The 12411-nt window shown below is 35.6% G+C and overlaps 2 protein-coding genes and 1 long non-coding RNA gene across 8 annotated transcripts; 2 read left to right on the top strand and 1 right to left on the bottom strand.

The window, feature by feature from the left end:
* Window positions 1-254: 254 nt before the first annotated feature.
* LOC114194736 (PRA1 family protein B3-like) lies at window positions 255-7440 on the top strand. 6 transcript variants are annotated; one of them, XM_085665732.1, is made up of 6 exons: window positions 954-1088; window positions 5889-5982; window positions 6161-6617; window positions 6688-6824; window positions 6932-7018; window positions 7121-7440. In XM_085665732.1, exons 2-6 carry the CDS (start codon window positions 5917-5919, stop codon window positions 7361-7363), a joined length of 990 nt encoding a protein of 329 aa, XP_085521858.1. In that variant the 5' UTR covers window positions 954-1088; window positions 5889-5916; the 3' UTR covers window positions 7364-7440. The 6 variants fall into 6 exon arrangements, with proteins under 6 accessions (XP_027940918.1, XP_027940916.1, XP_027940919.1 ...); XM_028085117.2 differs by lacking the exons at window positions 6161-6617; window positions 6688-6824; window positions 6932-7018; window positions 7121-7440 and having other exon boundaries at window positions 255-1088; window positions 5889-5907; XM_028085115.1 differs by lacking the exons at window positions 5889-5982; window positions 6161-6617; window positions 6688-6824; window positions 6932-7018; window positions 7121-7440 and adding an exon at window positions 2862-3302 and having other exon boundaries at window positions 255-1088.
* Window positions 4391-6166, bottom strand: LOC146884456 (uncharacterized). The gene is made up of 2 exons (XR_014984226.1): window positions 4728-6166; window positions 4391-4560 (listed from the first exon to the last, which is right to left on the bottom strand). It is a non-coding gene; the product is annotated as an uncharacterized LOC146884456 (long non-coding RNA).
* Window positions 7441-9376: 1936 nt separating the features above from the next.
* Window positions 9377-12334, top strand: LOC114193737 (putative leucine-rich repeat receptor-like protein kinase IMK3). Its single transcript, XM_028083651.2, has 2 exons — window positions 9377-11462; window positions 11566-12334. Exons 1-2 carry the CDS (start codon window positions 9566-9568, stop codon window positions 12174-12176), a joined length of 2508 nt encoding a protein of 835 aa, XP_027939452.1. The 5' UTR covers window positions 9377-9565; the 3' UTR covers window positions 12177-12334.
* Window positions 12335-12411: the final 77 nt, after the last annotated feature.

Raw genomic sequence — 12411 nt, 5'->3', positions numbered from 1 at the left:
AAATTCACGCATTTACAAAGTTGAGATATTAGATTGGTTCAAAATTTTCAAGAAAGACTAATTTCAATTTTCACTTCAACAAAAACATATTTAATCTTTAATTAAATAAATACATATTTTTGTTTCTTTGTAAATTAAAAATACCCGACATTATTTATTTATTTATTGTTATTATTCCTATTTTCAAATATTTTGGCGTATTTATTTGGCAACTTTTTCTGCAAATAGATTGGGCCCATGCCATCCCACATACAAACTAAATTACATAGAAATAGAAACAGATCTTTGGTGCCACTATTTGTTCCCAAACCCAGAGCCTTAACCAACCAGAGTCTCCATTGCTCCTCGCTGTTCTTCCATAGTCACGCGCGGCAATTGGAGATTCACGCGTCACCATGGCCACTCCACCGACACTTCCAATTTCTTCCCAATCCAACGCCTCCGTCGGCGCCGCATCGCAGTCTCAGCCTCCGATAGCCACACCGGCGTTCCGCGCCTTCATCTCGCGAATGTCCTCTTCTCTCCGCCAGGCCTTCTCGCAGCGCCGGCCGTGGTCGGAAATGGTCGACCGTAGCGCCATGTCCCGACCTGACACCCTCGCCGAAGCCTACTCTCGGATCCGCAAAAACTTCTCCTACTTCCGCGTCAATTACGTAACCCTAATCGCGTTCGCGCTAGCCGTGTCGCTCATCACGCATCCGTTCTCGCTCCTCGTCCTCTTTGGCCTACTTGCATCATGGTCATTCCTCTACCTCTTCCGCCCCTCCGATCAGCCTCTCGTTCTGTTCGGACGCACCTTTGCCGATCGGGAAACCCTAGGGATGTTGGTGGTGCTCACCGTGTTCGTAATTTTCCTCACTAGCGTTGGATCCTTGTTGATCTCCGCTCTGATGGTTGGATTGGGATTAGTGTGCGCGCACGGCGCGTTTCGCGTTCCCGAGGATCTGTTTCTCGACGATCAGGAGTCTAACAGTACGGGATTCCTCTCCTTCCTCGGGGGTGCCGCCGCTTCTGCTGCCGCTCCGGCGGTCGCGCGCGTGTAAACGGCGGGATCTGGAAGGCCGGTGTGTCCGGTGGATTCTTGTCAGGTTGGTTCGGCCCTTTTTGTTGTATTATGTTGAATTGAAATTGTTACGAGATATTCTTTGGCTTTTAAGATCCAAAGCGAATTGCTTAGGGGTTTAGTTCTTCTGTCTTTTTTTTTTCGCCGAGAGATTGTTGAGCTATCAAATCTCAACTAATGCAGCTTAGTTACATATTTTTCTTCTGAAACTGTTTGTCATATATAATAGATTTGTATTTCACTTATTCTTCTGTTGTCGAAATGATACGTTTCAAATGTGGGAATTGGACTAGAGATTTAGAGAATGAGATTACTGTGAAATGTGCTTTTGTTCTGTTGTGAACTGTAGTGATATATGAAGTTCTTGTACTTACTGAAAAAATTCATGATACTCACAAGTTTCTGGAAAACTTGTATGATGCTTAGTTTAATAGTTTGTTGAATTGTGGTCAGAAAGGTGAGGTTGTCAGTTGTAGGAAGAAATTCTGATATTTTTGTTGGATTGTAGGAAGAATTTTGTTGTTTTTTTAGATGGTTACGTTGCCTATTATCAATTTAAAAACAATTATTTTCATTCATGTGTTATCTTAAAATTTGAAGACTTCTAAATTATATTCTTATAAAAACAGCAACATTTGCAATACTCAAATTGTAAATGAGAGAAATGATACATCAGAAGTTTCTTGTTTTTTTAATCTGAATGTGACAACTTTAAATAGCATGAAACGAAAGAAGCTTCTTTTATGTTGACTAATTCAGTGTATTTTGTGTTTGGTCAGGGTTAATTTTCTTTAGATGTTCAACGGGACAAATTTAACAGTTTTTAGTGTTATTTTTAAGTTGAAATCAGTGTAGGGACCCAAGTCTTCGGAATATATAATTTTTTCATTAAATTTTGGGACACGCTATAAGAAATATAAGTTGACTGGGTCACTGGTGAAGATCTGCAGATGTATTGGTAGTTTAGAGCACCTTCAGTGTAACAGATGTCTTAGATTAGATCTCATTATGTCACGTCACTTTTATACCATTCTTTATATTTCTATGACTTTTCTTTCAATGATAAGGATTGTAAAAGCTCATAATTTTATCATTTTTTAGTTGCACTGAAAAATTAATTTAATTGTGTTTCTGAATATAGTTTTGATATTGAAATATTGCGTTTTATTTTTTTTTATTGGTAATACGCAATTTTTACTTTCAGAACATTTTTATGTTATAACAGCTTGCTCCAATAGAAGTTATTTTTATAAGACCTTAGTTCTAAATTTAGCATCCTTTCATGTGCATTGGGGATGCCTTTGTGGTCACATAAGATAAGACAAGATGGTTCAAACATATGATGCAGAAGATAAGATGGATAAAAATACGATGTAGATGATAGCATGGTTAACAAGCGTGGAGGTTTTTCAAGATGCAGGTGTACTCTCATAGGATCACGAGAATGTTTTCTAGTCTTCGTAAACTCCCTTCTTTATTTTCGGATTCCCTCCAGTGTATAAAGAAGATTAATGTGAAAGAAGTAAGTAGAATAAATGAGAAACGATAGAGAGTGAATAAATGATTATGATTTGTTTTCATTTTTTCAGTTTTAGTATATTGACCCATCTATAAGAATTTTTTTGGATAGTGTATGGTAACAAAAGTTTATTTTGTCAATTTTATTTTTATAATCTGTGAGAAGAGTACCAACGAACTCTATCCACGTCTTTTTGCAACGATGCCACAAAATTGTAATGGTTCTGTGTTGTATACCCGTGTCCAATAGTATAATTAAAACATGTTTTCATTGTTTTAGGGGATTGTGATTTTGTTGAGTGCGATGGTACCCTGTTGCTTCCAAGTTCTCACCCACTTCATGTTATGGTAGAATGGGAGACCAGGTCGCGGACCATTTTGAGATTCTATAATCTTAGATTACTAAGTAAGAGTGTTTGCTTGTTATTGGAAGTTAGAGTATTTTCAGATTATATTTTTGTTCCTAATTTATATTTCTTCATTGCGTAGTATTAATGAGCCCCCTAATTATTATGAAGCCTTTCTAGATATAAGAACAAGAATACTTGTGTAGCAGTTTTTACTAGTCTTTCGTTTAATATGGTGTTGCGGGGCCATACCCTTACTGATAAGACACTGTAGGTCCATTGCAGTGACCTAGGGTGTGTTAATCTCTGATTTATAAATAGATTAAGCTTACCATATACTACAATTCAAATAAAGAATTTATATATTCTTAATATCTTTGTTTATACATACCATTTTAAAACATTGATAAATTCTCTGGTGTTTTGTTTCCGGAAACAATAGATTCAGTTTTATTACTTGCAAGTGAATTTTAACCCAGATAGTAGTTCGAGTTAAAAAAAAAGTGTCACTTACGGCAAATTTGCAAGTTGTGGCTAATGGTTATAACAAGAAACTATGCAAATTTTCTGTTTTAAAAAACAATATTTTTTTTACTTTTATTACGGTAGTAGTAAGAATTAATCATAATATTAGGGAGTATAGAATGCAGGCTTGTAGCACGGGTGTGTGGGAGGAATTAAATGTAAGAACAGTTTACGATGGGGCTTCTCATACAATTCATTTCAAAATGAATGCTGAGTAGTGAAACGTTGAGAGTACTATATATATATATATATATATATATATATATATATATATATATATAAATCATATTACAATATAAAAAAATGATATGTTAATTATGTTTATTTTACTTTTAACTTAAAATTTTTTATATATGTTATTGTATTATTAGAAGAAAAATAATATTTTGATTGTGTTCTAAAGAAAAGATGCATCCAATTGATATTCTTTAAATAATATAATAATTCCTATTAAAATTTTAAGTTAGAAAACAAAAATAAATATAATTAAAATATTATTAATTTATATTTTAATATGGGTATTTTTTTTAATCTTTTGTAGTGTCAACATATCACACTACTGCTCTCAGAGGATAAAAGAATGTTTCTTTACAGGGTCGTAATTTACTCCTCCAATTTATTTTATTTATCGTTTTAAATAATAATTAAATCTGTATTCCATAAATGTATTGACGAAAAGGTGAATAATCCGTGTACAATTTACGTTAACAATAACATAAAGCAGAGTTATTCGAAAATTGACACAAAATGAGAGTAAAAGAATATTTGTTAATTCTCATCCGTAAGTATAGTCTTAACTCTATTTTTGAGGTTGAAATTTCTTCAAAAAACTTTAGTCAAAACATAACAAAATAAAGTTGTTCTAGTCAAATAACTAGTAGCTCGGTCACCAAACTTTGGGCTATGGAGAATGGGTTGCAAAACACGAAATTCAGCATTAAAATATCAGCTATTTCATTCAACATTAAAAAAAGAGCATGTTTATAATAAAATTCATAAAGAATGAAATTTAATTAACACGTTTGGTGATCTTTCTCAGCCTATCAATCCTCCTATTTGTAATGAACTATTCTGCTTGAAAATTGAAGTGTCCAAACATGGCAACACCTGCAAAAAGACAGTGAAATCCGTTAAAAAACACAGAGATATCCCAAACAAACAAAACACCATAATAATAGTGAAGTATAGTGTGTACAAAGTACTTAAAGTCTTAAACAGTTTTTGCTCTATCTCTTCAATACAAAAGAGGAAAGGAGAATATGGCAGGATAATACCGTTAAGTGGCAGAAAACTTTTTATTTCATTGATGGATTTGGAAGCTGTATGAATCGGTTCTGCAAAGTGACATATATAGGTCATTCCTATACAACTATGGATTTTCAAATTTCAACATACAAGAGTGACTAAATGATATGGCTTTGGCAAATGCAATATTTTGCTTAGAAGTTGCTCCATATAGAATTATAAATTTTGTTGAGTCTACACAATATTTATTCAGAGTGTTCTAAATCTTCGTCTTTATAGAATAGTATTTTGGCTTGCTGAGGTGAGAAGACTGTTTTGCAAATTCATAAACATTTTATCTGATAAAAATAAAAAAACAAGTTTTACCCCATAATAAGTATAGTAAAAGATGTGTTATAAAGCAAACATGAACAAATAAATAATGGAATATTTAACTCTGTCCCTCACATCCCTCTGAAGTTTTAACACTAAAAATTATCAAGGTATAATTTTGCAACTGACAGTGGCCACTCAATTAAAAATATCTGATCTTATTATTCAATATAAAAAATCATAAACCACAAAAACTACAACAAGTTTATGTTTACAAGAAAATCTGTGTAAGGTTAATGTTTCCATACATGTATTTCCACCTTCGTGTCAGAACTCTCAAAATAAAAATGAAAAGAAAAACCTATTTATTCATCTGAGTAGGTTTATATAAAATGACTTTCAGAGAATAACAAATGCAATAATCCTTTAGAAAACATGCAAGGGGTGAGGGGAAAATGGTTATTCTTGAAGTTGACACGTGGCATGGGACTTCCATAATGCTTGATACGGATATAGAATCAAATCGTATAATTTAAAGCCTGCAAGCTATAATTTTCATGTGTGTTATCACGAAATTGCAATTTTTTGTTATCAGAGACCAATTTACTATATTAAGCAACCCATATCTGATACTTCTCTCTTCAGAATTAGCATTTGGTAACAACATCATTGGTGAGGCACACCACCACTATTTTCTGCCCACACTACTCAACACTTTAATTTTCTCATTTTTGGTTAATATTCTTTTACATGTATAAATTAAAAGGAAAAACAGTATAAATAAAATAAGTAGACAGAATGCACTCATGCAGTTACTGGTTTATTAAATGTTTTCTTGTCAAAATTATTTGGTTTGAATATTGGTGTCAAATTTGCAGGAGTAGCAATAGTTTTGGAGAACTCAAAATGACTTCTGCAGCCAAGGAGTACTTCTTCAAAATCTTCTCCCCAGAGAAACACTCTGAAACAATGGTATATTTTCTTAGTTATACTTTCTGCAACCTACACTAGTTACATTAAGATATAACATTGATGTTCTTATATACATTTACTATGCAGTAGTTGATTTCAAAACATTATGCAGTTACCAAAGTATTATTATATCTTAAGTAACTTTGATCATCTTATTGTGTTTTTCCTGAAATTTCAGGTTATTCCAAGTTGTTTTGTGAAGTCTGTACGTTTAGGAAGAAGGAGAATCCCTAAAGATATCATCCTCAGAAATGTTAGTGGTAGGGTTTGGTGTGTGAAAACTCGTCTCGTTGGACACAAAATCTACTTTCAAGAGGGTTGGAAGGTTTTTCAAGAAGAGAACTGTATAAGAAAAGCAGATTTTCTACTTTTCAAGTATGATGGGACCAATGTATTCAAGGTGGTAATTCTTGAGCAATCGTCACGCTGTGAAAGGAGAGAAGTTGAAGAAGATGAGGTGATAGACATTACTGAAGAGGAAGAGAATGAAAACTCTGAAGACTCTATGATGGAGGAGGAGGAAGATAGTGATGATGAGGATGAGTACTGTGACGATGACAATTATACAGAAATAGAAGAAGAGAGTGAAGAAGAACAAATGAGGAGTAAAAATCATCATAGTAGAGCCAGCAATAGTAAGTTTTTTCTGCATTTCTTATGAGTGCATGAATCAGTTTTTATTGATGATTCATTTATCTGGTTCAGGGGATAGTGCAACGAGTTCCATTCCCAAGACTGAAGATCCTCATCTTGAAGACTATGAATTTGATCCACGAAAGTATATTCAGCATGAAAATCCATACTTTGAAGCAAAACTGTACAAAAATAGACCCAACGAATTGGTTAGAATTCTTAGATCTCTAAGTAGATGTTGAAATAAAAATGTTAATTCAATGATGTTTTTTTTCTCACTCTTTAACTGTTGTTGTTGTTGTGTTCTTGCTTGCAGCATGTTCCAGCAAATGTCCTCAGAGACTCGTCCCTTACTTTTCCAGAAGAGATCACCCTTTCACGTTGCAGATGCTTCCAAAGTGAGGTATACTTTTAGTAGTAACTTACCATCTTGACAATTATGTATGTGTTAGTTATTTGTGTTGAGAATCTGAATTTATAGTTGTGTACTTTTTTGCTGGTGCAGGACACTAAGAGAAATGAATTACGAAACAATCATTGTGGCTTTTCACGACAGACACAGATGTATTCGAAAGTAACAAAAGTGTCCGAGTGGCAAGATGGTCGAGTATGTATTAAAGGGTGGACAAGCTTTTGTACAAAGAACAAGATCAAAGAAAATGATGTGTGTATCTGTGAAATTGTATCAGGGAAAGACCAAATAGTAAGAACACTTCAGGTGCACGTGCTTGGTGCTAGGAACGGATGAACAAATCTACCACTGAATTGGACTTTGGACTTGATTATTTTAAATACTTCTATTGACTAATGTTTATAATTTTCTCATATGGAATCTATTTTCTCATGATAACAATATTTATCTCTATTCCACTGCACATTCATTTAGCATACTCTATTTTACTTCTCAATCATTTCTTTCTCTTATTCTAATTGGGACAATTTCTGTTGAAATTAATTTGGAATTCTGCTTGTAGCTTAATTTCCTTTTGTTTTCTTGGCTATGTTAGGATATTTTTATGGCAAGATATATACTAGTATTTTCTTAAAACAAAATCTAAACTAAGATTTAAAACATCTAATACAATCTCATACACGATTTTATAACTTACATATATCAAGAAGACATATTTGATCATGATTTAAACATTGGAAACATCTAATATAATCTCATATTTAATTTTTTAAATCAACTCCCTCTTATAAACATCTTTAATAAAGAGGCAAACCATCATCCAACTATAATGAATAATAACCTTATACATAAACTTAGTACACTTGACTATTATGCCTGATCCTATAAATAAATAAATGAAAGGTAAAAGTTCAATTTCAATCACTTATTGAACTCAAATAAATACATCAAACTCTACCTTCAACTCATTTAAAAAAAAAATGCATCAAAGAAGAACAAAAAAAAAAAAATTAACAATTGGCCTAAACTAACATCACCATAAAGTTTGGGTAGTAGAAGGAACAGTTTCTATATTTACCTATCACATGGTGTTGCAATGTCATTGTTTATTTGTTGACAAAGACACTATTGGTACATTGCAAAGATCTAAAGGATATATTTGACCATGATTTGAAGTGGATTTATATGTTTTTCTGCTAATCATTAAGATGAACCACTGATTCTAATATTATTGATGGATTTTTTGTAGAGAGAAATTTATTGAAGAGATATATAAATAAAACCTGAGTTAAACCTACTTAAGAGACTTGGTACTCTTGGGTTGACACAAACATCTAAAAATATAATAAATATTTTTCTTTTAAAAAGGTTTTTTTTAATTAAAAAAAAAACTTAAACAAAGTATCCGTACATTTCTTTTTATGCAACTCTCACACTAATCTTTGGAATTCTTAAAAAGGTTTAAACATTTTGTCGTATTTAAAAACTCCCTCCCCCGAGTACCAAGTAAAGAGATCCACGCTCATGTGTATTCCTTGTTAACTCTCATTTATACCCTTCATTCATTATAAGTCTATGGATGAGATGAATCAATGTATTTATGATCTCCTAATAACATAAGTCACTCATAAATAGAAGAAAAAAAAAATCCTTTACATTATATATAATGCCATTAAGTTTAAATACTATCACCAGTATATACTTTTAAATTAAACTGAATCTTTAGCATTATTAATAAAAATGAACCAGCTTATATTGCTATGAATCAGTGTTAACTTATTCTTATTTTATATAGACATGATTGGGCTTCTAAGAAGTTTCTTTAGTTTTATTTTGTTTTATTTTTTTCTGTTGCAGTCTGTGTTATATAGTTATTTTAAAACTACTTTTGTTTCGTCCTAAAATAATAATTAGGGCAGTGTAAAAAAGTATATTTAATTTTGATAGGAGGAGGGGTAAGTTGGTGATTTTGCATGAATTTGTAATTTAGCGGTGAGGAAGTGAATAATGGAGGAATGGGATGGGCCTACAGTATAAGTGGAGAAGAAGAAATAGCCGTTGGGACTTAGGGGTGCGGACAGAGAAGAAATAAAGAATGGAGAAAAGAACAAATAAATGTGCAAAGTTGTAAGGAAAAAACTAGCCGTTTGTCTTTGCAAGAAAACTACTAAGAAGGAAGAAAAGGGTACACCACACTACTGTGCCCACCACACCCACCTGACAATTGTCTTCGGTTTTTCCTCTCTCTTCCCAACACAAGATTCCTCACCCCGCGCGCCCCACTCACGTGCCCCTCTTTCTTCCCATTCCTACAAAATCCTCAACCAACTCTTCTTCCTCTTCCTGTTTTAGTTTTTTCCATCACTCTCTTCTCTCACACACACACACAGTTTCAGTTTCAGTCTCATGGACACTGCTACTGATTCTCACACTCTGTCTCACCAAAGAACCAATCCAAGTCTCACACTTTTTCTTCTTTAGTTCCCTTCTTTCTTGCTTCATTCCTTGTACTGTCCTACTGTTTTTCGTCTTGTTGTAATGGGGAGCAAGAACCTCTCCTCAAAATGTTTTTTTTACCATAAGCATTTTCAAAATGGGGTGAGGAATCATTTTTTGCGGTTGTTTCTCCTTTCGTGGTTTATTGTGGTGGCAGTGTTTGGTGAAGAGCGTTGGGATGGGGTTGTTGTGACACAGTCAAACTTCCTAGCACTTCAGGCATTCAAGCAGGAGTTGGTTGATCCCGAAGGCTTCCTGAGAAGCTGGAACGACAGTGGCTATGGAGCTTGTTCCGGAGGTTGGGTTGGTATCAAGTGTGCCCAGGGACAGGTTATTGTGATCCAGCTTCCATGGAAGGGGTTGAAGGGGCGTATCACTGATAAAATTGGCCAACTTCAGGGGCTGAGAAAGCTCAGTCTCCACGATAACCTAATTGGTGGTTCCATCCCTTCATCGCTCGGGGTTCTTCTCAATCTGAGAGGGGTTCAACTCTTCAACAATAGGTTCACAGGGTCCCTCCCTCCTTCATTAGGTTCCTGTCCCTTGCTTCAGTCTTTAGACCTCAGTAACAATCTGCTCAGCGGGACAATCCCGCTGAGCCTTGGGAATGCCACTAAGCTTTATTGGCTTAACTTGAGCTTTAATTCCTTCTCTGGTCCAATACCAACTAGCTTAACTCGCTTAACTTCTCTAACTTACATATCTCTTCAACACAACAATCTCTCTGGGTCTATTCCTAACTCATGGGGTGGTAGCTTGAGGAGCCACGTCTTTCGGCTCCAAAATCTGATCCTAGATTATAACTTCTTGAGTGGCACCATTCCTGCTTCTTTGGGCAACTTGAGTGAACTCACAGAGATTTCTCTCAGCCATAACCAGCTTATAGGACCTATTCCAAATGAAATAGGAAGCCTTTCTAGACTTAAGACAGTAGATTTTTCTAGTAATGCATTGAATGGAAGCTTGCCAACCACTCTCTCTAATGTGTCCTCTCTCACTCTGTTGAATGTAGAGAACAACCACCTAGGCAATGAAATCCCAGAAGCCTTAGGCAGGTTGCAGAATCTATCTGTTCTAGTTCTGAGCAGAAACCAATTCAGTGGCCACATTCCTCAGAGTATTGGAAACATGTCAAAGCTTACACAGCTTGATTTGTCAATGAATAATCTCAGTGGAGAAATTCCAGCATCCTTTGAAGATCTGGGTGGTCTTAATTTCTTCAACGTTTCTCATAACAACCTCTCTGGTCCAGTTCCAGCCCTGCTTGGGCATAAATTTAATTCGAGCTCATTTGCGGGAAATATTCAACTATGTGGATATAGCCCTTCTACCTTATGTCCCTCGCCAGCTCCTTTTGGTTCACCTAAAGAAATATCAGAGAACCATGGACGCAAGAAACTAGGCACCAAAGACATAATTCTCATAGTAGCAGGAGTGCTCCTTGTTGTCCTGGTAACACTTTGCTGCATTCTGATATTCTGCCTGATCAGAAAAAGAACAGCATCAAATGCAGAGGGTGGTGGCCAGGCCACAGGGAGAGCATCTGCATCTGCTGCCACGATAGAAAAAGGAGTCCCTCCTGTCGCAGGTGAAGCTGAAGCGGGTGGTGGTGAGGCCGGAGGCAAACTGGTCCACTTTGATGGACCATTGGCTTTTACAGCAGATGATCTCTTGTGTGCAACAGCAGAGATAATGGGAAAGAGTACGTATGGAACTGTGTACAAGGCTACATTAGAGGATGGAAGTCAAGCTGCAGTTAAACGATTGAGGGAAAAGATCACGAAAGGTCAGAGAGAATTCGAATCTGAAGTTAGTATCATAGGAAGAATTCGACACCCAAATCTTCTGGCATTGAGAGCCTACTACTTGGGACCCAAAGGAGAAAAGCTTCTAGTATTTGATTACATGCCTAAGGGAAGTCTTGCTTCTTTCCTACATGGTAAGATTGCAGTGATAATTTTTTCTTGTCATGGTACAGTTAAAAGTTGGTTTAATTTCTTGTCAACACACTATTGAATTGACAGTTTTCCATTTTTATGCAGCTCGTGGGCCCGAAACAGCCATTGATTGGCCAACAAGGATGAAAATAGCACAAGGAATGGTTCGTGGGTTGTTATACCTTCATTCCAATGAGAACATTATACACGGAAACCTTACGTCCAGCAATGTGGTGCTGGATGAGAATACGAATGCTAAAATAGGTGACTTTGGGCTTTCAAGGTTGATGACAACTGCTGCTAATTCTAACGTGATTGCCACTGCTGGGGCATTGGGATACCGAGCACCTGAGCTATCGAAGCTTAAGAAAGCCAACACAAAAACTGATGTATACAGTCTTGGTGTCGTCTTGTTAGAACTCCTAACGGGGAAGCCACCTGGTGAGGCTTTGAATGGCGTGGATTTACCCCAGTGGGTTGCCTCCATTGTCAAAGAGGAGTGGACAAATGAAGTTTTCGATGTAGAGTTGATGAGAGATGCTTCAACATATGGCGACGAAATGCTCAACACGTTGAAGCTTGCTTTGCACTGTGTTGATCCTTCTCCGTCAGCACGACCAGAAGTTCAGCAAGTCCTTCAGCAGCTTGAAGAGATTAGACCAGAGATATCAGCCAGTTCGGGTGACGATGGAGCCATCCCTTCCACCAGTGAATGAGTATTTAGGACTAACGTAGTAGAGTAGCTAGTCTATATTATTCTTTCATTCTTACATTAATTTCTTTTTTGCCTGTTTGGAGTGCTAGTGTCTGTACATATAGTAGTGTGCTTAAATCAGGAAGTGTTCTCTTTAACACTTCATTGCTTCATTTTTAATATCCTGTGAAAAATTGAGTTTTAATTTAACAGTTAATAAACCACCAGTCCTAAGTGGATTGTAACAACCCAACGCA

Source organism: Vigna unguiculata, chromosome 8, assembly GCF_037176805.1.
Source record: "Vigna unguiculata cultivar grain cowpea cultivar isolate G323 ecotype 2 chromosome 8, ASM3717680v1, whole genome shotgun sequence".
In the NCBI taxonomy this organism is placed as follows: Eukaryota; Viridiplantae; Streptophyta; class Magnoliopsida; order Fabales; family Fabaceae; genus Vigna; species Vigna unguiculata.
Note: the sequence above shows the minus strand (reverse complement) of the source record. Positions and strands in the feature narration are given on the sequence as shown.